Below are 25330 nucleotides of genomic sequence, written 5' to 3'. Positions count from 1 at the left end.
GTCTGTGTGTGTTAGTGTATCTGTTTTGTCTGTCTGTCTGCATCTGTGTGTGTGTGTGTGTGTGTGTGTGTGTGTGTGTGTGTGTGTGTGTGTGTGTGTGTGTGTGTGTGTGTGTGTGTGTGTGTGTGTGTATGTGTGTGTGTGTGTGTGTCTGTCTGTCTGTCTGTGTGAGAAAGATTGTGTGTGTGTCTGTGTGTGAGTGAGAGGATGTGTGTCTGTGAGAGTGTGTCTGTCTGTGTGTGTGTGTGTGTGTGTGTGTACATATCTGTAAGAGTGTGTGTGTGTGTGTGTGTGTGTGTGTGTGTGTGTGTGTGTGTGTGTGTGTGTGTGTGTCTGTAAACAATTGTCTGAGTCTGTCTGTCTGTGAGAGTGTGTGTGTGTGTGTAAGAGAGAGAGAGAGAGCGTGTGTCTGTAAGCGATTGTCTGAGTCTGTCTGGGTGTGTGAGTGTGTGTCTATCTGTGATTGTGTATCTGTGAGAGTGTGAGTGTCTATCTGTGTGTGAGTGTGTGTCTGTCTGTGATTGTGTATCTGTGAGAGTGAGTGTCTATCTGTGTGTGAGTGTGTGTCTGTCTGTGATTGTGTATCTGTGAGAGTGAGTGTGTCTGTCTGTGTGTGAGTGTGTGTCTGTCTGTGATTGTATGTGTGTCAGAGTGTGTGTGTCTGTCTGTGTGTGAGAGTGTGTGTCTGTCTGTGATTGTGTATCTGTGAGAGTGAGTGTCTATCTGTGTGTGTGTGTGTGTCTGTCTGTGTGTGTGAGTGTGTGTCTATCTGTGATTGTGTATCTGTGAGAGTGAGTGTGTCTGTCTGTGTGTGAGTGTGTGTCTGTCTGTGATTGTATGTGTGTCAGAGTGTGTGTGTCTGTCTGTGTGTGAGAGTGTGTGTCTGTCTGTGTGTGTGAGTGTGTGTCTGTCTGGGATTGTGTATCTGTGAGAGTGTGAGTGTCTATCTGTGATTGAGTATCTGTGAGAGTGAGTGTGTCTGTCTGTGTGTGAGTGTGTGTCTGTCTGTGATTGTATGTGTGTCAGAGTGTGTGTGTCTGTCTGTGTGTGAGAGTGTGTGTCTGTCTGTGTGTGAGAGTGTGGGTCTGTCTGGGATTGTGTATCTGTGAGAGTGTCTATCTGTGATTGAGTATCTCTGAGTGTCTGTCTGTGTGAGAGTGATTGTGTATCTGTGAGAGTGTGTGAGTGTGTCTGTCTGTGATTGTGTATCGGTGAGAGAGTGTGTGTCTGTCTGTGTGTGAGAGTGTGATTGTGTATCTGTGAGAGTGTGTGAGAGAGTGTCTGTCTGTGTGTGAGAGTGATTGTGTATCTGCAGGGCTCTACATAACGCCCATTTTGGGCGCATTTACGCCTAAAAATTACTGCGTGCGACTGTGAAAAATAATATTGAGGCGCACTGGTGCGAGTGAGCTGCTCAATTCTCATGAATGGATGTGTAATACATTCGGAATGAAAACTACAACTCCTAAAGTGCATATACACAGAGAAACTGACAGGCTACGTTTCCTACTGCAATCAACTGCTTTTCATGCCTTCAGTCAGCAGAATAAGTGCAAAAAAAAGTGTGCGACGGACTACACTTCGTGATCGTTTACAAAGTGAAACGTGTGTGACGACGCAGCCATGCGCACTTTACCAGACACCTCACGCTGATGATTTACAGCCAAATCAAAAAGAACTGGAAATACCACATTTGGATTATCATAAACAAGCTCAGAAATTAGCGGATGCTTGGGGCATAAATGCCATCAAAAAATAATGTATTAACAATACATTTAAAAAGCCCTTGAGTTTAATCTTTATCACACATGCTATTTCGAAAAATACTAAATGTATACAATAAGCAAGTATATCATGAAGATTTTTCCCAAACCGTGTTTTTGTCTTATCCTGAATGAATCACGTTGGTACTACACATAAAATAAGTGTTTATATTTCCACTTCGGATTAGCACAGTAGCCTATATGCGCGACTCACCATAGACACAAGCATGCGGTTCTGTTTATGAAGCGCCAGAGCGCCAAAAGTTACTACTTGCTATTGTACTGATCTTGTACAAAAATCCAATAGACAAGTTGATATTAAGTAACAACGTTTTAGCCACAACACAGTCTTATTTGTGAAAATCCAAGGCATACCAGAACTGATTCGCATCTCCAAGCGATTCGATTCAAATGAATCTTGTATTTTGATCTATTCACTGAATGACTTGCCGCCACCTACTGGCGGTTCTATTTTCATACTTATACTTTGCATGGACTTTTTATTTAAAATATTAAACTTAGCTTAATTTGTACTCAAATTTTAAATTCAAAAACGTGTATGTAAAACATACAACATTTACCCGCTGCATTAAATGCTTTAGGTGTTTGGTTGTTTGTGTACTGTGTGTATTTCTGCTGTACTCTAAGAAGTTAATGATAATATGTCAGAATTGTGTGAATTTTGGAGTTTTAGCTTTAGTTTTAAACTATGTATATAACGGTCGTTTCTGAGTATATTTTATATTTCACATTTCAGGGTTTTGTGCTGCAATATCCTAATTGTCAAACCTTAAATAAACCCTGAACACTATGTAAATGTGTCTAAATCTCACTTCAGATTGAGCTTCTGTTCCACTTCTGCTGTGCAAAGACGGATCTTTTGATGCACATCTCATTTGATTGGAAACAGTCTGATTGTGTCTAATTGTTCTAACTGAAATTATTACTTAAATTAACATTTTAAAAACAACTTTTCTATTAATGTAAGAAATTGACAGATTGTATCAAATACATGTAATAAGGTTAGAAAACATTGCTATTATAATGGTAAAAATGCCCCTGGACATTCATTTAAAAGGGTGGTTCCGTGTTTTTTTTTTCTAGGCTCGGTTGTGTTTATGGGGCACAGTCTTAATACTTTTCTTTTTTTGTTGCCGTATTTTTCTTATATTTTACCTTTCCTCCACACCGCTGTCTCCACTGTTCTTTGAACGGCTTGTTTGCTTCCTGCTTCGAAGGCCATCCCTCCGAAAAATGCAATGGTCTTAGATTGGTTAGATGGCCCAATGTAGTTTCATGTATTTTTATTGGCTGAAGTGCCAAGCACAGGTTGTCTGGAAACACCACGCCCCTTACCATTACAGGGCAGAAGTCACATCTGGGGCAGTGTTTATGTTAGTAGCGAGGGTTTATGATGTCACCAACCCGGGAAGAAGCTTGTTGTAGTCCAAACCGGCTGTTTTTGTAGGCAATAAACTGCCATAACTTTAAAAGACAATATCTCTGTTTGCATTAAACTTTCAGCGCTGTAACTTTGCAGAGACTGTTTATGTTCAAGCAGCCACATTTCACACTAACTAAATTTTTAAAAAAGTGAAATCGCATTAACCACCCCTTTAAAAGGACAAATATCGTCCTGTAATAGGAAAATTATAATTGGCATGTGTTTGATGGATTAGAATGTGCTCCTAAATTTTTGACTGTGCTCCTAATTTTTTATAATTAGGAGCACAAGTGCTCCTCAAGAAAAAAGTTAGCGTAGAGCCCTGATCTGAGAGTGTGTCTGTCTGTGATTGTGTATCTGTGAGAGTGAGTGTCTATCTGTGTGTGAGTGTGTGTCTGTCTGTGTGTGTGTGTGAGTGTGTGTCTATCTGTGATTGTGTATCTGTGAGAGTGTGTGAGAGAGTGTCTGTCTGTGTGTGAGAGTGATTGTGTATCTGTGAGAGTGTGTGAGAGTGTGTCTGTCTGTGATTGTGTATCGTGAGAGAGTGTGTCTGTCTGTGTGTGAGAGTGTGATTGTGTATCTGTGTGAGAGAGTGTGTCTGTCTGTGTGTGAGAGTGATTGTGTATCTGTGAGAGTGTGTGAGAGAGAGTGATTGTGTATCTGTGAGAGTGTGTGAGTGTGTGTCTGTCTGTGATTGTGTATCGTGAGAGAGTGTGTCTGTCTGTGATTGTGTATCGTGAGAGAGTGTGTCTGTCTGTGTGTGAGAGTGTGATTGTGTATCTGTGTGAGAGAGTGTGTCTGTCTGTGTGTGAGAGTGATTGTGTATCTGTGAGAGTGTGAGTGAGTGTCTCTGTCTGTGTGAGAGTATATCTGTGAGAGTGTGTGTGAGAGTGATTGTGTATCTGTGAGAGTGTGTGTCTGTCTGTGTGTGAGAGTGATTGTGTATCTGTGAGAGAGTGATTGTGTATCTGTGAGTGTGTGTGAGAGAGTGTGTGTGTGTGTGGTTTCTCATTGATTCTAACCGTGTCTACAGCGCTGCTTCTCTGCCTCATAATGAGTTTGATCAGTGTCCTCGGTATAATTGTTTTATTTGGGATATTTCGTTTTTTCCCTCCTTCCACCAGGACGTCTCCGTCTGGCTCGACGTCTCTTCAGCTGGTGCTCAGGTGAATCTTTACTGTCAGAATACTTTCAACTGATTGTGAATGTGTTTATGTGCTGGAAAGAGATAAAGTAAATGACATGTATTGCTGTTCAACCGCATCCAACCTGAAAGTGTGTTAAATGTGTCTTTCAGGATTTGTTGGAGACAGATGTGAATTTGAAAATGGCCGATCATGGGGAACGTGCTGCCCATCCTCTCTGGCCATAACTGGTATGCTATACACACCCCGGGGGAAAATGAGCCATAAAATGCCATAACGTTGGGTTTTTAATCATTTTCATAATAAATCATTGGTCAGGAAATTATCAGCACAGGCGTCAGCGGTGTGTGAGGAGGGAATATATTTTTGGTACACACGCTTACAAACGAGTGTTCAATCACAGTGGAAAGCGTCACATGAGCAGCCGGATAATAAGATCATCTTTGGTTTTGGTGCTGAGTCTATTTTTATATTTATCGTCTAGTGTGTTTGAATTAGAGAAAATTGTCAGACATTTTAATGAAGAGAAATAAAGTATTGTAGATAACTCATTCCTATAATCCTTATCGTCATGTGAATAATAATATTTCACAGAGATTAAATTAGAAATACTTTTTAATGACCCACTTTTGATTACCATATATTGAGTTAACCTCTAACATTTTAGCTGAATGTGAATAATGAAACATTTCACCTGCGTTTAATCTGGTCAAGAGCGATCAGATTGTTCTTCAAACACTTAAAGCTTTAAATCCAGACGTGTCTGGATGTGATCTGCAATAAGGCACGCAATGCACATGAGTCCATTTAAATCTGACATTTATTCAGAATTGACATCATTTTAAGACATGTGCTAAACAGTTTTCTTTAATATCACAGGTGAAATAAGGCACATGCAATAATATATAGGCCTTAATCTTAGCATAATTGTGAAATTTACAAAATAATTCATACTCAGAAATCAAACCTGTACTTGTAATATCTTGTAATTAATCAGAATGCAAGATTTTCAAATGACATGTTTACTGTAGTTTTAACACATTTCATCAAGCGTAAGTATTTCTTATACATTTAGGAACTAATCATTATTGCTAACAATGAGATTAGGAAAATATCATCTTAAAGTTTCAAATACACATGCAAAAATAATGCATTTTCTTAAATCAAAAGCATAAATTCAGAACTCCATTTTATACAGAAGTGTTTAGTTGCATTTAATGATTAGCTTTATTATTATTATGATTATTAAGCTTTATACCTTTTCTAGCAGTCTAGCATGTTCTTTAAAGGTTCTGACTTGAACTAAAATATTATTCAGAAACACTTAAATCAAAGTTTATCAAGACTGCTGTTTAGATGTATTTATCCAGACTCTCAATGGCATCCTGCTTTGAGTGGTTTCTCCATTCATCTGGAATCTCACCCCGCCCCTGAAACTTTTTATCGTAGTGATTTTCCAGCTCTTTCTGAAATCTGCAGACAAACCACTTCCAGTAGGACAGCTTCGTGAGGTCAGGGGTGATGCTCCATTCAGCATAAACTCCTCCTGCTGTGTCGTAAACTTTATATGGAATGTATTTTTCAGATTCATGACATGGGCGAAATGTCTCAGTACTTGTCACTAGAGTTGTGCAAAAACCTGCACAAAGATCTTTTGTTCCTCTGTAATTCCACCCATTCAGGCCATCCAGTCGATGGAAAGGAACACTGTGTTGTGATTAGTGGTCTTCTACTGTGTTGGTGCAGATGGCTTTGGAGAACGGACACTGAACCCAACAGCACTGACAGAAGTGTTCCTTTAGTATCTCATCGGGCCTGTCCTTCTCCTCCAGCTTCAATGGAAAAGATTCAGTACTGAATGTCTTGCTCATGTCAGATATTATAGAAGTAAGCTCTTTTATTATTGCATCTTCTAGGAGTTTTACATCAACACCATCACGGCTAACTCCGCTGAGGTCATTCTCAGAGAATATCAGCACATCTGATAAACTCAGTGTGAAAGTCTTCAACCAGAGATCAGCATCTCCATGGTCTTTATTAACCTGTTCAGTTGCTCTCTTCACTGCTTCTGTGATCCGCTTCTTCTTCAGTCCTAACTCATCTCTCATCTTGGGCAGAACACTGCTGTTGAACTTAGCAGAGATGTACTGATCGACTTCATCTCTGATGAAACTCTTGAAGTGTTCTTTGGGATTATGAATGTAGGTCATGTATGCTTTAAAATCCTCCTTCTCTGCCAGTGTCTTCAAGATGTGTTTCTCCAGATTAGATCTGTTTCCATTCAGTGATTCACATGTGGCCCTCATTTCATCTGCCAAATCTCGGGCAGTTTTTTTGAAGACACTCTGCTGAATGGGCTCTTTAAGTTTATTACAGATGATCTGACCTAAGATCGCAGCTGATGTTGCCCCCTGGCAGTATTTCTTGAAAATACTGTAATATTCTTCTCTTTTTCTTGTAAAATAGAGAACAGGATCATTGGCTTGCTTGAAAATGTTGTGCTGTTCCACGATTATCATTTGTACTTTGTTGACTATGGCAAGCACCAAATCACTGAAGAAGTGTTTTCTGAACATATATTCCCCTTTATGTCTTTCCTCATGGTCTGTTAATTTGGCTTTGATGAAATCACTGAGTTCTTGAATGTAACTTTTATTGTAGCCCGTCTTTGCAATGTTAATTAACATGATATTTCTTTTTGCTTGCTCTGCAATATCTGTAATTAAGTTTTTGATTTGAGTGTGATCCTCAGCTGATAGAGAATAGCTACTTGTAAACACTTTGAGTGTCTTATTTTTTTGAACCTGTACATAATCTGAATAGTTTGACATCATGAAAACGTTGCACATTTTGTTTTCATTAGAGAGCTCAGAGAAGGCATCCCTGAGGAGCTCTTTCATATCTTTTAAAATGTTGAGATCTGCGCCTTGAGGTGTCTCTTTCTTAATATCATTTACACAATATTCCCAAAATGAATCAAACTCTCTTTGCAGGATCTTCTCATCATTTGCTTTGTCTTTGAGAGTTAAGGCAAGAGTTTTGGCCTTCTCAAGGAGAGCGTTTTCATTGTGTGTCCTCTGAGCATCAATCTTTTTCTTTAGGTCTCGCTGCTGAAGCACCTCATTCAGTTTCTCCTTCGTTTCCCCAACAATGTTTTCCTGTATGTGTGAGATTTTTGTTTCAAATGATTTTTTCCAGTCAATCAGTATATTGGCATTGGTGTCCCTCTCAAAGAATTCTGACATAGATTTCTTCACATCTGTACTTATGTTTAGTTTTTCTTTAAGATCAGGTTCCTCAACCACGCTGATTGCTCCATTTTCTATTTTGTTCTGTAATTTGTTTTCAATTTCCAGCATGGCCTTCCGGAGACTCCAGGTCCACTTGCTGTATTCTGTCTCCAGTTTTCTATATGCGGCGATCTCCAGAGCATTTTTGAAGCTAAACACAAAGCGGTCATTCAGTATAGCATACCAGAGGTTTCTAATACAATCTTTTATGTCTGTCAGCATCATGCCATCTGATTTTAAACCATGAGAAAGAATAGTTCTCTTAAGTTCTTGAACATTTTCACAGTATGAAGGGTTTGGTGGTGCCATGGGTGGGCTGCCCTCCCAGAGCTGAGCAAAATACTTCACATCCTTCTGTACATCAAATCCAATAACATCACTGAAACATTCTGCATCACAGACTTCATCTTCAGCAGCGAGTTTGGTCATCTCATCCAGTGTCTGCTGCAGTCGTCTCCTTGCCTCCATGGTGTTCTTTTCAGCTGAGACGTTCTGATGCACAAACACACAGCTGGGATTCACCCTGACTTTATTCATCCTCAGGAAAGCCTGAACAACAATCTGAAGAATGTCCTGCATATCAGAGGGGTTTTCTCCAAATATGTTGATCAATGTCAGATTTCCAAGGCCAACAACAAATGTGGCCAATTCATTGTCATGATGTCTTGTTGATCTTCCAGCCAGTTCTAGAGAATGAAGTCCCTCAGTATCAACAACCAGAATATAGTCAAACTTCATCTGTGTTTTCATCTCGTCTGACACTTTGACCAGCTGCATGAAAGCTCCTCTGGTTGTCCTGCCAGCACTGACGGCAAACTGGAGTCCAAACATGGCATTGAGCATGGTGGATTTCCCAGAGCTCTGAATCCCTAAAACTGACAGCACAAATACTCTCGGGTCTCCCAGTTTCTGGATGAGTTGATCTAGAACAGCAGAGATCCAGATCAGAGGAACATGAGCAGCATCTCCGTCCATCAGCTCCAGTGGAAAACCAGAGATCATCATCTCTGCTGCAAGACTCGGGAGAGAAGAGAAGTCACACTGCAGGTCTGCCTTGTTCTTCTTCACAAATGAACATGATTCAAATATCTGTCCAATTTCTCTGAGGATGTGCTCCAAACCAAAGGTTGCATCTTGAAGTTTCTTAGATATTTCCAAAAGTGTGAGTTTTTCAGATTCATCAGCATTTTCTTTCATGTTTGACCACTTTTCATCATACATACGATGTAGATCAGCGAGGTCAGCTGAGGTATATTCATCCAGGAGGATTCTGAGCCATTTAAGGAAGAAAACTGAATTATTTGCAGCATCTGAGTTCATTTGTTTTATGAATAATTGTGTAAACTCACTGATGTCAGATTTATGCTGCTGTTCACGGATTTTCATCATCTCCGCTTTTGTTTTACTAATTATCATTTCTGGGTTATCCCCTCGAGGTCTATTTAATTCTTTATTCTTCTGACACCACTCATGCCACAGTTTGCCCTGACAGGGAAACAATGATTCTTTCATTTTTGTCAGATATTTCTTCTCCAGCAGACTCATCATGTCTTCTGCTGCCTTCTTTCCTCTCCTGCAGTCATCATCATCTTTCTCATCTACTCTGATGTCTGTGTGTTTAGCCACATCTTCAAGTCTAAAAATGACTGATTCTGAAGATGAGAGACAGCATATAATAGCTTCTCTGAGATCTTTAGATATATCTGCATGGCCTCTCTCTTTCAAACCAATTTTATATTTTCCATTCAGAGAAGTCTCAGTGAGAGCTGAATCATCCTCAGAAAGAAGGCAAATCAGTGGCTTTGGGTCCTTGTACAGGTTTTGGATTATTGTCATTCTTTTGTCATTTCTTTCCAGTTGTGGTAAAACAACAACATTGACCGAGGCCATTTCAGTCATTATACGCAGCTGTTTCTCATGGTCTGCTGCATCACCGTGTAGATTACAGAATGCAACACGTTCAGTGAATTTGTCATCATATTTTCCAGAAGGGCAGAACCAGGCGACCTCCACCACTCCATCCATCAGGACTCTGGTTCTGCTGCTGCCTGGGCAGTGTCTGTGGAAGAACGTGTTGTGTTTATCATTGATCAGGCTGTTCATCAGCTGAGACTTGGATGAGGACACGGAGCCAAACCTGAAGAATAATGCCATTGGAGTTTCTGCCTTGTAGATCGGCTGTATTTGACTGATGGTTTTCTTATCGTTGTTTATTATTTTCCAGCTCTGGTTAATTTCTCTAAATGTCCAGAGAGGGAACTCAATCTGTTGAGTGAAAGGATTGGGAACAAGCAGAGGCAGAGCGTACCGGCACTGGGAAAGCTTATTGACCATCATCTGCTTCAGGATGCGATCAGCACAATGAAACACAGCCATCTGAACATCCATTGGGTGAATAGGGTCTGTGTTTCTCTGTCTTTCATTAGACAAAGATGTTTTTCCAAAAATGTCACTATACGCATCAACATTTGCAGCATATAATTGTTTGGCTTCTTTTTCTTTGGGATGCTCTGTAGTTTCTGTAACAGTGATTCTTCTTGCCTTGTAGTTCATCATCAGTAGTTTTTGTAAAAACATCTTAACCAGTTCCTTCTCAGGATAAGACCCAAGGGACTGTGAATCATTTTCAGTTATCTGAAGAACATCTGAAGCTCTCAGTTTATAGTTGCTCTTGACTTCAAGTTGAAGTCTGTGAAAAAGTTCCTCCACTTCTTTCCCCTTTTTTCCAAGGTAGGCCTGTAAAATAAGCATTACAGTTTTACTTTATATCATTTGTGTTTTTTGTTCTTGTTTTTTTTTTATAGAAGGGGCTGCAGATAGGGGGAAGAAATAATTTAGTAATTTAAAACTTTGAACATTTTACCTCAATTACGATTGAGCTCTCAACTCATAGTTCACTGATAAGGTTTGTATTGTAAATGTGAATTATCTTTGTGATTTTAAAATAATTGAAGGAAACTAACTTTGATGTTGGCTCTATGCACTGTAAAAAATGATTTAGAAAAAAAGTTACCTGGTTGCCTTAAAATTTTGAGTTCATTGAAATTTACATTTTGAGTTAATACAATGAAATTTTTTTTGAGATTTGACAACCTTTATTAAAATATTATTAAAAGATTTTGTAAGCATATTGGGTAATTGTGTGTTTTATTTCTGATGACACAGTGAAACATGCCAAATAGTGCTATTTCCATGATTTTTTTTTTGTGTGTGTGGTTCAGATGCATAATATTTTGAGTTTCTATTTATTAAACAAATTACCTTCATTGTATCAACTCAAATTTTTAATTTCAATAAACTCAAAATTTTAAGGCAACCAGGTTTCTGACTTTTTAAAGTTAAAGTTAACCAACAGAAACCAACAAAAAAGTTACAGTCTGGGTCAACATTTCTTACAGATTGTTGTAAATCTGTGTTCGTTGTATATCAGATAAAGATAAATTAGCACAGTACCAGTACATTTATTTGAATGTATTAATGAGAGCAGTTGTGTGCATAAATGTCATACTGTCTCTCTATTATTTGTGAAGCTGTAGGTTGTAATTCTGTCAAAATTAGAAAAATCTATGCCATAATAATTGAGTTTCTAAGCTACTTTACAGATAAATCACAGGACAGCAACAATGAGTTTCCATTCAGTCGGTCACTCAACGCGTCAGGAGACCGACAAATAGGAATCTCACTGGTGAGAGCCAATCTACTTTGAGTGTGAATGAGCCAATTAGCATGCAATGATCATTCCCTCCATGATTTCGCGCAACTATTAACGCAACTTCAACAAATCCCCGTGAATTCAGTGCGACTCGCAATTTTGACCAATCACCGCAGCTTTTCTGCAACTTTGACCAATTATTCGCGGCCTCCTGATTTTTACACCGAGCACATTCTCTGCAGTCCGAGCACGATGCACTGAAGCTCACTCTCGCTCATATCTGAGGTAAATCATTAACACCATCACCGCTTACATTACATGGTTTATTGAACTAAATACATTACAATCGGCCAAAACGAATACGCAGTTTACTTTTCTGAACAGCTCAAAACCCGTCTTCAGCGCAATAATTCCGATCTTTCATGTATTCATACTCTTGTGTAATTGACGCCCCATCCTAAATAAATCTGTCTCTTCCGTGATACCCTGAAAATTTTGAATAATCCGATCTAATATGATTTCCGACCTGTAAGGTTGCCAGAATAATAATCTTACACGGTGTGTTAATAGGCCAGAGGAGAACTGGCACCCCGACTGAGTCTGGTTTCTCCCAAGGTTTATTTTTCTCCATCATGCCCTGATGGAGTTTTGGTTCCTTGCCACTGTCGCCTTTGGCTTGGCTTGCTCAGTTGGGGACACTAAAAATATGATTAAAGTTATTCAACTTATTATACAAATAAAATATATGAATTAGGTTTTATTTAATTCTATAAACTATAATACTGATCTGCCAACATTGTCGCTATATGATAAATTAAAATAAGCTGATAACATCACTGTTTTCTCCAGTACGGCTGTACAGCCAAATCTAATTTTGTCGCAATATTACCCTGTTTGACACTGTGAAGCTGCTTTGACACAATCGTGATTGTAAAAGCGCTATATAAATAAAGTTGATTGATTGATTGATTGAACAAAAGCGCTCCAAGTCCGCGTTTCTCACACTGTTCGTGTGAATCGCGGCACAGTTCGGCACAGACACAAAATACCGCAAAATACCAGCAGTTCAATGGGGGACACTTTGGGCTTTTTTTTACTTTTTCACCTATAAAATAAACAAAAAAGATATTAAAAACACAATAAAGAACAGGGGAAAAGCAAAAAAGCATAATATGAACAATTTAAAACATCGCAACTTTTTAAAAAAGTGGCCGTAACATCAGGCATTTTAGGCTGCAACAATCACAAAAAAGGCCTGCTAAATCCTGGAGGGACTGAATGATTGCATCAGCTGCACATGCCACACAGCGTGGGTATAAATCAGCCACAGGTCAGGTGCTTGCATCAAATTAGATTTTCAGTTTGGAGCCGAGAGGCGGATGGATCGTCCTGAAAGCACTCTCTACAAAGCGGTGAAACTTTTGGAAGTGGACCTCTTCAGTTGGTGTTGGTGTGACAGTACAGCAGTGGGTTGCATGGTATTTTTACTGTCTTTCTGTTTAGTTTGTAAGAGCAAACACAAAGGCTGTTCTCACAGCTGGTTTAGTGCGCTGGTGGAGAGTGCTAAAAAGCTGTTCTCACGGCTGGTAAGAGAGCACCTTTGTGATAGAAAGCATGCACGTCAGGCTGCACTACTCCCCTGTCTGTGACGTCGTGGCCGTTCCCCTGCGTGCTTCAGCACCAAGGAGAGCAGTCCTTCTAAAAGAGCTACACAAATAGAGCTTTTGTTGTTTTCAAGATGACATTTTACAAACCCGATTTCAAAAAAGTTGGGACACTGTACAAATTGTGAATAAAAAAGGAATGCAACAATTTACAAATCTCCATAAACTTATATTTAATTCACAATAGAATATATAGCAAACATATTAAATGTTGAAGGTGAGACATTTTGAAATGTCATGTCAAATATTGGCTCATTTTAGATTTCATGAAAGCTACACATTCCAGAAAAGTTGGGACAGGGAGCAATAAGAGGCTGGAAAAGTTAAATGTACATATAAGGAACAGATGGAGGAACAATTTGCAACTTATTAGGTCAATTGGCAACATGATTGGGTATAAAAAGAGCCTCTCAGAGTGGCAGTGACTCTCAGAAGATAAGATGGGCAGAGGATCACCAATTCCCCCAATGCTGCGGCGGACACTAGTGTAGCAATATCGGAAAGGAGTTTCTCAGAGAACAACTGCAAAGAGTTTGGGTAACACTTTATAATAACGTTCAGTTGTAAGTCATTTATAAGTGGTTAGTTAATGATGAACTAATCATTTACAAAACATTCATAAATGATTATCAAGTGATATGCTAACATTTTATAAATGTTTTGTAAATTCTGTTACAAGTCATTTACAAGTGATAAGTAAATAATTAACTAATGATTTATGAAACATGACTACGTGTTCATTAAAGGGGCGGTGAAACACTCAGTTTCAGTCAGTGTCATGTCAATCTTGAGTACCTATAGAGTAGCATTGCATCCTGCATATCTCCGAAAAGTCTTTAGTTTTTTATAATTATATAAGAAAGATGCGCTGTTCCGAGTCTTTCCGAAAAAAGCTGAGCGGGTGGGGGCGTGTCGTGTGAGCGGAGCTAAAGAATGACGTGTGCTCGCTGCTGCTATTGTGTTGAGTCGAGTGCGTCGTAAAGCTGTGTCATCCCTAACAGCGGGAAAAAACTTTATTCAAAATAAAAATATGGCTTTTAATCAGATACAGCCATACATCTATGATCCGGAATCAGACCCAGAGGCTGCAGTTGAACAGGAGCAGCAGCAAAAACGACTAGAGCAGGACGTCTCTATGTGGTACAAGTTATACACTAACTATATAATATGCTTAGCGGCTTGTGTTATTTACATATTTATACTTGAATTATATCGTCGTATTTTTGTCTTTGAAGGTGTACATGTGGGAAGTGCAGTTGTGCACGTGTGTGTATGTGTGTGTGTGTGTGTTTACGCGTGGTTTGTGTAGACAATTGTAGTAACGTTAAGCGGACTGGTTTTGCACGGCAGGCTAAGTCAGTGTTTACATAGAAAGACATGGAATAGTAGCGCATTTGAATGAAGAAGCGCGCTTTTTAGTATATCATTTTCCCCACTCTTTGTGTATTGTTGTTTGGAGTGCTTTTACAATACACAAACATAAAGTTACACATATGTACACGCACTACACATCGCATGCTCCATTGATCAATTAACTATACGTGATCATGTTTGGGCTACTTGATGAGCATAGGCAAAAACACAGACATTTGAAGCAGTCTCACTCACCGCCTGCGGTTCTAACGTTGGGACCTTTATCGTTGGGACTGCTCCATCCTTCAGCATTAGGCGACAGGAAAATCCTGTGTCGAGCTGGACCTTGTTTATGAAACAGTCGGCACCGAAATGCAGCGAACAGATATAAACATTCGCGCAACTCAGTTGCTGATCCGGAAAAGCAAATTACATCCACTGTTGCCTTAACGCGGGGTTTTTGGGGAATCTGTGCAGGACTGTCTTGGTCTGGCAACCAAAAACGCACTTTTTTGGTGACATTGTTAATTTCTTGAAGTCACATCACCTGTGCAACGCAGCCTACAAGCCAGCGCTTTGATGGGCGTAGGCTGTTGCTCGCTCTCTCCCTCTCTCTCTCTCTCTCTCTCTCTCTCCCTCTCTCTCTCTCTCTCTCTCTCTCACGCTCTTCCGGTAGAATTGTCCGTAAGGCCCATACAAGGAAATTCCGCCCCCATTAACGTCAAAGGGGACGCATGATCTCAAAAAACTTGCCGAAACTTATGACTAACCGGAAGTAGTATTTTTGACAAAGAAATACTCCCATCAAACGTCCACCTTAACTTTTGAAACTTTGTCTATGTTTAGTATGGGAATCCAAGTCTTCAACAGCATTTCACCCCCCTTTACTGATTAATGAGTGATTTGTTAATTATTTTACATATATTTAGTATATTGAGTTATAAGTAATTTACAATTTAATAGTTAATAATGAACTAATGATTTACAAAACATGACAATGCGATTCATAAATGTTACTGAATTGTTACTTTTGTGTATATTTTGTAGATTCAGTTATACATTATTTATAAGTTATTAGATAATGATAAACTAATAATTTACAAATCATGACTATACATTCATAAATGATTAAGTATATGCTAACAATTTGCAAATCTGTAAATTATCTTTAAAAAATAGCATATCATAAAATAACCAAACAGATCGTTAGTAAATGGTTAAGTTACTAGTTAATATATTATTAATCACTGAAATGTCAGTGTACCATTATCTCAATAAACAATTGTTAATTGTGAACAAATGATGATCAAACCATTAGTAGATAATGAATATATAATTTATTGATGCATCATTACATTTTTAAGCTGGTCTGTTAAAACCCACAAAATGCATTTATGCTAAAGGAATTTTCTTTTAAAGGGGGGGTGAAACACTCAGTTTCAGTCAATCTCATGTCAATCTTGAGTACCTGTAGAGTAGTATTGCATCCTTCATATCTCCGAAAAGTCTTTAGTTTTATTATATTTATAAAAGAAATATGGGCTGTACCGAGTCTTTCCGGAAAAAACCGAGCGCCTGGAGGCGTATCGTGTGGGCGGAGCTAAAGAATGACAAGCGCGCAAAGCTGTGACGTCCTCAAGCGTGGAGAAACCCATGGCTATCTCAGATAATACAGATAATGATCCACAATCAAATCTGAGGGAGAAATAAATTGAACAGGAGAAACGGCAACATCCGGACGTCCGTCTCTGTGGTATGTAAGTTACTGTATTTAGTGGCCTCTCCACATTCAGGGTTCGTACACCTTTTCAAAGGTCAAATTCAAGCACTTTTCAAGCACTTTCAAGGTCCATTTTAAAGATTTTTCCAGCACCTAACACAGCAGTAAATTACATACCAATACATTGTCAAAATTATTATTTAGTGTTATCATCACATTAAAAAGATATAATACTATAAACAGCCAAAATTGTGTTTTGTAAAGCAGAAGGATCAGATATTTAACCAAATCACGTGAAGTTTTATTTCTTTTAAATGTATCACTGTCTGAGTAGACTGTGCTTACTATCTAACCTGCCTTTGGGGTAATTGTAAAAACAATTACCCTAAAAAAATCACTCGACGGGTTCACTTAACTTTCAATTAATTTATTGAAAATTTAAAAACGGCAAACATTCGTCTTTGAGGTAGACAGTCAATCAGGTTCAGCTCATTGACCTTTTCTATTTTTAATTAATTTCTTTTTTTGTGTGTGTCTATTAAAGGTCTAGGCAATCAAATATTTCTTCTGAAGAGATCACTTTATATGATAAGGCTTAAGCTTTTTTTCATAAACACTGATCAATTACCATTACAATTATCTCACAAATATGCTTACAGTGCATGTTCTACGATGGGGTAATTGTGTTGCAGTAGCTTACATAGAGCACAAGAAAGCTTGACTTCAAACGGTAAAAAGAAGAGAAAACAGTAATAAAATAAGAACAAATAAGCAAAAACAATAGCACAAATAAATCAGGTAGGCCTAGGTCTAACTGTAATCAGGTGAGACACTGAATTAAAAATTTTTTTTAATTATTATTTATTTTGATAATTAATTATTATTTATTAAACTTATCAAATTTAAAATAACAGTGGATTTTCATTGTAAAAATTAAATACATATTAATCTGTTAAAGTTACACAAGTTAATCAGTAAAGAGCAGCAAGTGATCTTTTGTCTTTTTGTAGTTTGAGTAACTGCTGCCCCTGACGCAAGCGTGGAATCAAAACACTGACATTGTAACATTGTTGTATGTATTTGACCATTAATAAGCTGGGAAAAGGAGCAATTTTTTATTTTATTTACTTTTATGACAGAGGTCGGCTTTATATCGGTATGTGCGCACCAGATATGAGCGTGAAATCTGCGGAAATTTGTAGAATTATGTCTAATCCTGTGCGAAATTCAGACCGATCACACACTAACACACTGTCATAAAGAAAAATCCAGCAAGACGCGTCGGCACGTTAGTGTTCAAAGGGTTAACCTGTCGGCCGGAGGCGGAGGAGAGCAACAGGTGTAAAGAGTATCGTTTCGGTTATTTCATTATCGATGCATATCAAAAAATATCAATATTTCTGACAGCACTAAGTTACTTGTATGATCATCTGACACTATTTTTATGCACTGAGCTAACGTCTGTAGGTTTTAATTTGCGGATTTGTGGCTACGTTCACTGCCTATTCCACAAATGAACATGCCATAACGGACATGCTAATCTTACATTACCACATTATACATATAAAGCCCCGTTTCCACCAAAACTACCCGGAACAATTTGTACCAGGAACTTTTTTACAGGAACTTTTCTCCCCCCCAGACCTGCAGCTGTCTGTGTTTCCACCGCGAGCTAAAGTTCCGAGAAGATTAGGCAAATTAGTCCGGTGATGTAGGACTGCGAGTACTGCTCCTCCAAGCCAGTGACGGACAAGGGCTGTCACTTTTTATTCGATATTCGAATATGCTTCGAAGATGACGTGAAATATCCGTAATCGAACTATAAATAAACTATCCGGTTTTTAAAGTGCCATGTAGCGCAATTTTTTTTACTGCCGGTGCGTTTACATGGAGCACTTTAATCAGTTTAAAAGTCCAATCTGAAGGAAAATGCTCCATATAAACACCTCAATCGTAATAAAAATGCCCAAACTGAATGAAATTGTAATCGTTTTGAGATGGGTGGATAAACCTTTCCATGAATCGATCAAACTAAACATTTCACCATGACCTGACCGGATTACTTTTGTGTGCGTCCTTATGTGATGTCCACAGCGCGCGCCTTCACCACTGAAGAGCACACGTCGCGCTCATGCACCAAGCATGACAAAAGAGGAAAGTACATTTTTCTGAGGGATAACCTTTTTGTTTCATAAGAAGTTATGAAGATAATGTTGGCATAATGACACTGTCCCTAAGCCTATGTAAGCAAACAATCATTAACTACTTCAACTGCGCCTGACATTAGAATTTATTTTTTCTGAGATGATTATTACACTTTACAACAAATGAATAGCTTTTATAAAACTGTATAAGTCCTGGTGGCCGTTGAGAGTTGCTATGGCATCCGTAAACACATTCCAGCTGCTGGAGATGACGGCGTTGTAGATATTCGAATATATTCGAATGCATTGCTTGATATTTTAATTCCGTTCGAATTAGATTTTTTTTCAAAAATGTCAGCCCTAACGGACAGTAATCATTTTTGTGTGTACTGATTGAAAGATTTAGTGGACTGTTTACATGAGACGTTATCTAAACCGATCTGGTGTTTACATGTAATGACTTTCAATCGCAATCATTTTGTCACATAAGCAGTTTGTCTGCCGCATCAAAAATGTCAACGCTGTTTTCTCCAGCAGCTATAGCTACTCTGTCACTTATGCGAATTCCTAGCTAGCAGTTAATAGTGCAAGTTAAACAAATAGGCGCTAATGTGTAGGCTAAAGTAAACTACTTTAGTTAGCTTACTTGAAAGTCTATGACTTAGCCTACCTTTCATGTGACTCGAACGAGCAGACTCGCCCATAGTAAAAAGCTGCAAGTGTTTTTGCAGACTTTACAAGAGGCACTTCGTGGGGTTTGAGTCCATTTGATTCAAAATTCGTATTTAACATCATTCAGCCAACATTCATTGAAACGACAACATGGGGGCGGAGTCACACATGGAAATAGACGGGCAGATCGCGAGCACAGCAGGTTTCATTTTAGGCTCCCAACATTTTATTTCTACATTTAATAAACAAACTATTTAGTCAGATAGGTATTTGTTGTAAAATACATAGTTACAATTTCAAGCATTTTTAAGCACTTTATACAAAATTCAAGCACTTTTCAAACCTTGAAAACACAACATCAAAATTCAAGCACTTTCAAGGATTTCAAGCACCTGTACGAACCCTGTTAATTTTTAAATTAATATCAAAATTTAAAATGCAGGATTTTTCAAATGACCAGTTAACAACACAATTCATCAAACGCAAGTATTTGTATACATTTAGGAACTAATCATTATTCCTAACATTGAGATTAGGAAAAGATCCTCTTAAAGTTTCAAATACACATGCAAAAACTATTTATTTTCTTCAACATCAAAAGTATAAATTTAGAACTCTTTATTATACAGAAGTGCTTAGTTGCCTTTAATGATTAGCTTTATGCATTTTGATTAAGCTTTATACATTTTCTAGCAGTCTAGCATGTTCTTTAAAGATTCTGACTTGAACTCAAATATTATTCAGAAACACTTAAATCAAAGTTTATAAAGACTGTTGTTTAGATGTATTTGTCCAGACTCTCAATGGCATCCTGCTTTGAGTGTTTTCTCCATTCATCTGGAATGGCACCCCGCCCCTGAAACTTTTTATCGTAGTGATTTTCCAGATCTTTCTGAAATCTGCAGATGAACCACTTCCAGTAAGACAGCTCCGTGAGGTCAGGGGTGATGCTCCATTCAGCATAAACTCCTCCTGCTGTGTCGTAAACTTTATATGGAATTTTTTTTGTTAAATCATGAGATGGGCGAAATGTCTCAGTACTTGTCACTAGAGTTGTGCAAAAACCTGCAGAAAGATCATTTGTTCCTCTGTAATGCCACCCATTCAGTCCATCCTGTCGATGGAAAGGAACACTGTGAGGTTGTGATTCGTGGTTTTCGGCTGTGTTTGTGCAGATGGCTTTGCAGAACGGACACTGAACCCAACAGCACTGACAGAAGTGTTCCTTTAGTATCTCATCCGGCCTGTCCTTGTATTCCAGCTTCAATGGAAAATATTTTGAATATCTGAATGTCTTGCTCATGTCTGATATTATAGAAGTAAGCTCTTTTATTATTGCATCTTTTAGGAGTTTTACATCAACACCATCACGGCTAACTCCGCTGAGGTCATTCTCAGAGAATATCAGCACATCTGATAAACTCAGTGTGAAAGTCTTCAACCAGAGATCAACATCTCCATGGTCTTTATTAACCTGTTCAGTTGCTCTCTTCACTGCTTCTGTGATCCGTTTCTCCTTCAGTCCTAACTCATCTCTCATCTTGGACAGAACACTGCTGTCGAACTTAGCAGTGATGTACTTATTGACTTCATCTCTGATGAAACTCTTGAAGTGTTCTTTGGGATTATCAATGTAGCTCATGTATGCCTCAAAATCCTCCTTCTCTGCCAGTGTCTTCAGGATGTGTTTCTCCAGTTTAGATCTGTTTCCATTCAGTGATTCACATGTGGCCCTCATTTCATCTGCCAAATCTCGGGCAGTTTTTTTGAAGACACTCTGCTGAATGGGCTCTTTAAGTTTATTACAGATGATCTCACCTAAGATTGCAGCTGATGTTGCCCCCTGGCAGTATTTCTTGAAAATACTGTAATATTCTTCTCTTTTTCTTGTAAAATAGAGAACAGGATCATTGGCTTGCTTGAAAATGTTGTGCTGTTCCACGATTATCATTTGTACTTTGTTGACTATGGCAAGCACCAAATCACTGAAGAAGTGTTTCTTGAACATATATTCCCCTTTATGTCTTTCCTCATGCTCTGTTAATTTGGCTTTGATGAAACCACTGAGTTCTTGAATGTAACTTTTATTGTAGCCCGTCTTTGCAATGTTTTTTGACATGATATTTCTTTTTGCTTGCTCTGCAATATCTGTAATTAAGTTTTTGATTTGAGTGTGATCCTCAGCTGATAGAGAATAGCTACTTGTAAACACTTTGAGTGTCTTATTTTTTTGAACCTGTACATAATCTGAATAGTTTGACATCATGAAAACGTTGCACATTTTGTTTTCATTAGAGAGCTCAGAGAAGGCATCCCTGAGGAGCTCTTTCATATCTTTTAAAATGTTGAGATCTGCGCCTTGAGGTGTGTCTTTCTTAATCTCATTTACACAATGTTCCCAAAATGAATCAAACTCTCTTTGCAGGATCTCGTCATCATTTGCTTTGTCTTTGAGAGCTGATGCAAGAGTTTTGGCCTTCTCAAGGAGAGCGTTTTCATTGTGTGTCCTCTGAGCATCAATCTTTCTCTTTAGGTCTCGCTGCTGAAGCACCTCATTCAGTTTCCTCTTCGTTTCCCTAACAATGTTTTCCTGTATGTGTGAGATTTTTGTTTCAAATGATTTTTTCCACTCAATCAGTATATTGGCATAGGTGTCCCTCTCAAAGAATTCTGACATATATTTCTTCACTTCTGTACTTTTTATGTTTAGTTCGTCTTTAAGATCAGTTTCCTCAACCTCACTGATTGCTCCATTTTCTATTTTGTTCTGTAATTTGTTTTCAATTTCCAGCATGGCCTTCCGGAGACTCCAGGTCCACTTGCTGTATTCTGTCTCCAGTTTTCTATATGTGGCGATCTCCAGAGCATTTTTGAAGCTAAACACAAAGCGTTCATTCAGTAAAGCATACCAGAGGTTTCTAATACGATCTTTTATGTCTGTCAGCATCATGCCATCTGATTTTGAAACATAAGAAAGAATAGTTCTCTTAAGATCTTGAACATTTTCACAGTATGAAGGGTTTGGTGGTGCCATTGGTGGGCTGCCCTCCCAGAGCTGAGAAAAATACTTCACATCCTTCTGTACATCAAATTTGATGACATCACTGAAACGTTCTGCATCACAGACTTCATCTTTAGCAGCGAGTTTGGTCATCTCATCCAGTGTCTGCTGCAGTCGTCTTCTTGCCTCCATGGTGTTCTTTTCAGCTGAGACGTCTGAGACGTTCTGATGCACAAACACACAGCTGGGATTCAGCCTGACTTTATTCATCCTCAGGAAAGCCTGAACAACAATCTGAAGAATGTCCTGCATATCAGAGGGGTTTTCTCCAAATATGTTGATCAATGTCAGATTTCCAAGGCCAACAACAAATGTGGCCAATTCATTGTCATGATGTCTTGTTGAGCTTCCAGCCAGTTCTAGAGAACGAAGTCCCTCAGTATCAACAACCAGAATATAGTCAAACTTCATCTGTGTTTTCATCTCGTCTGACACTTTGACCAGCTGCATGAAAGCTCCTCTGGTTGTCCTGCCAGCACTGACGGCAAACTGGAGTCCAAACATGGCATTGAGCATGGTGGATTTCCCAGAGCTCTGAATCCCTAAAACTGACAGCACAAAGACTCGCTGGTCTCCCAGTTTCTGGATGAGTTGATCTAGAACAGCAGAGATCCAGACCACAGGAACATGAGCAGCATCTCCGTCCATCAGCTCCAGTGGAAATCCAGAGATCATCATCTCTGCTGCAAGACTCGGGAGAGAAGAGAAGTCAAACTGCAGGTCTGCCTTGTTCTTCTTCACAGATGAACATGATTCAAAAATCTGTCCAATTTCTCTGAGGATGTGCTCCAGACCAAAGGTTGCATCTTGAAGTTTCTTAGATATTTCCAGAAGTTTGGGTTTTTCAGATTCATCAGCATTTTCTTTCATGTTTGACCACTTTTCTTCATACATACAACGTAGATCAGCGAGGTCAGCTGAGGTATATTCATCCAGGAGGATACTGAGCCATTTAAGGAAGAAGGACTTATTTGCAGCATCTGAGTTCATTTGTTTTATGAATAATTGTGTGAACTCACTGATGTCAGATTTATGCTGCTGTTCACGTATTTTCATCATCTCCGCTTTTGTTTTACTGATTTCCATTTCTGGGTTATCCCCTCGAGGTCTATTTAATTCTTTATTCTTCTGACACCACTCATGCCACAGTTTGCCCTGACAGGGAAACAATGATTCTTTGATTTTTGTCAGATCTTTCTTCTCCAGTAAGCTCATCATTTCTTGTGCTGCCTCCTTTCCTCTCATGCAGTCATCATCCTCTTTCTCATCTACTCTGATGTCTGTGTGTTTAGCCACATCTTCAAGTCTAAAAATGACTGATTCTGAAGATGGGAGTGAGAGACAATCTACAATAGCTTTTCTGAGATCTTCAGATATCTCTGCATGCCCTCTCTCTTTCAAACCAATTTTATATTTTCTTTCCAACACCTCTGTGCTGGCTGAATCATCCTCAGGGAGAAGGCAAATCAGTGGCTTTTGGTCCTTGTTGAGGTTTTGGAATTTCTCTGCACTTTTGTCATTTCTTTCCAGTTGTGGTAAAACAACAACATTGACAAGGGCCATTTCAGTCATTATACGCAGCTGTTTCTCATGGTCTGCTGCATCACCGTGTAGATTGCAGAATGCAACACGTTTAGTGAATTTGTCGTCATATTTTCCAGAAGGGCAGAACCAGGCGATCTCCACCACTCCATCCATCAGGACTCTGGTTCTGCTGCTGCCTGGGCAGTGTCTGTGGAAGAACGTGTTGTGTTTATCATTGATCAGGCTGTTCATCAGCTGAGACTTGGATGAGGACACGGAGCCAAACCTGAAAAAAAACACCATTGGAGTTTCTGCCTTGTAGATCGGCTGTATTTGACTGATGGTTTCCTCATTGTTGTTTATTATTTTCCAGCTCTGGTTAATTTCTCTAAATGTCCAGAGAGGGAACTCAATCTGTTGAATGAAAGGATCAGGAACAAGCAGAGGCAGAGCGTACCGGCACTGGGAAAGCTTATTGACCATCATCTGCTTCAGGATGCGATCAGCACAATGAAACACAGCCATCTGAACATCCATTGGGTGAATAGGGTCTGTGTTGCTTTTATTAGACAAAGATGTTTTCCCAAAAAATGCACTAAACACATCATCATTGTTTGCAGATGGTTCTTGGGCTTTGTGTTGTTTTTCTTTGGGATGCTCTGTAGTTTCTGTAAAAGTGATTCTTCTTGCCTTGTAGTTCATCATCATCAGTTTTTGTAAAAACTTCTCAGTATAAGACCCAAGGGACTGTAAATCATTTTCAGTTATCTGAAGAACATCTGAAGCTCTCAGTTTATAGTTGCTCTTGACTTCAAGTTGAAGTCTGTGAAAAAGTTCCTCCATTTTTTCCCCCACATCTTTTCCTTGGGTTCTATGTTCTTTGGCTGTTTTGGCCTGTAAAATAAGTATGAACATTTTTCTTGTCTCTCATTTTTGTATAGATTTACCAGTACAAGTATCTGCAAATAGAAAATGTCTAGGTTACATATGTAACCCCCGTTCACTAAAGCCATACGAAGATCATACAAACATCCCAATAATTGGAGAGCCCAATTATCTTCATTACACTCCATCGAGTGTTATCTAAACGAGCTAATGCACATTGGCTTGCGAGATTGGCATCTGGCACATAAATATGGAAGCAGCTGCAACGCACATTCAGGTTTTTGCTAAGGAGCCAAGCCAGTGACCAAGCTGCTCAGTGGTGGAACAGCAATTGTGCCGATGGGACGTAACATCTCCGTTTCCTTCTTCAGGGAATGGGGGTAACAACCTAGATGTTCTCTTTCAGTCAGTCACTTTTGACGTTATGTCTGAACGGACGACTGACGAATTGGGATCCCTGTCAAAGTTCCACTATTGCTGCCCCTTTCAGCGTCTGTGTAAGCCACATGATCCACCTGGCGTCAGACATCTACACCACATCTGACTGCCACAGGTGGTGGAGGAACTCCAACAGGGTTCGCCATCTGGGGAACTCATTTGAGGAGCAGAGTAAGTACATCTATCCAGTCCTTAAAAGGGTAATGGCACAGCAACTGAGAGACCGATCTGTCTCTGGTGTTTACTGGTGAGTACACGGGAGGACACCGGCTCTACATGAATATTATGAAATCTAACAAATGTGTTGGGTGTCACCCAGCCTACAGCTCTACATATACAGTACCTGCCAGCAAGGTGCCGTGCGCAAGTGCCCAGGAGAGAGCAACACTTCTGGTTGTCAGCACAAAAAAACCTGATGATCAGGTCGTGCTTCTTCACGGATCCTTTGCTTTTCATACAGAGACCAGATGTGGAGATTGCAGAGGTCTGGATGCGACAACTCTGTGATGGTCATCTTCTCGCAGTGGGCAAATTACTTGTGTACAATAGCTAACTTGGCGTGCTTGACGCCTAGA

At 39.1% G+C, this 25330-nt stretch overlaps 3 protein-coding genes across 3 annotated transcripts in view; 1 reads left to right on the top strand and 2 right to left on the bottom strand.

Moving 5' to 3' along the window:
* Positions 1-4505: 4505 nt before the first annotated feature.
* The window catches only part of pias4b (protein inhibitor of activated STAT, 4b), a 61181-nt gene continuing 40356 nt past the window's right edge, over positions 4506-25330 (top strand). The window contains exon 1 of the mRNA XM_067453361.1: positions 4506-4582. The gene's annotated coding sequence lies outside the window, so the exon portion shown is untranslated. The remainder of the gene's footprint in view (positions 4583-25330) is intronic.
* LOC137089892 (interferon-induced very large GTPase 1-like) lies at positions 5176-10393 on the bottom strand. Its single transcript, XM_067453456.1, has one exon. It carries the CDS (start codon positions 10391-10393, stop codon positions 6071-6073), a length of 4323 nt encoding a protein of 1440 aa, XP_067309557.1. The 3' UTR covers positions 5176-6070.
* LOC137089789 (interferon-induced very large GTPase 1-like) lies at positions 19557-24287 on the bottom strand. The gene has a single exon (XM_067453358.1). The coding sequence runs from the start codon at positions 24273-24275 to the stop codon at positions 19626-19628; it is 4650 nt and encodes a 1549-aa protein (XP_067309459.1). The 5' UTR covers positions 24276-24287; the 3' UTR covers positions 19557-19625.

This window comes from Pseudorasbora parva, chromosome 9, assembly GCF_024679245.1.
Source record: "Pseudorasbora parva isolate DD20220531a chromosome 9, ASM2467924v1, whole genome shotgun sequence".
Classification (NCBI taxonomy): domain Eukaryota; kingdom Metazoa; phylum Chordata; class Actinopteri; order Cypriniformes; family Gobionidae; genus Pseudorasbora; species Pseudorasbora parva.
Note: the sequence above shows the minus strand (reverse complement) of the source record. Positions and strands in the feature narration are given on the sequence as shown.

Excerpts from the sequence above, each read along its gene's own strand:
- LOC137089892 (XM_067453456.1), bottom strand. The coding sequence starts at position 10,393 with ATGCTTATTTTACAGGCCTACCTTGGAAAAAAGGGGAAAGAAGTGGAG.
- LOC137089789 (XM_067453358.1), bottom strand. The coding sequence starts at position 24,275 with ATGGAGGAACTTTTTCACAGACTTCAACTTGAAGTCAAGAGCAACTAT.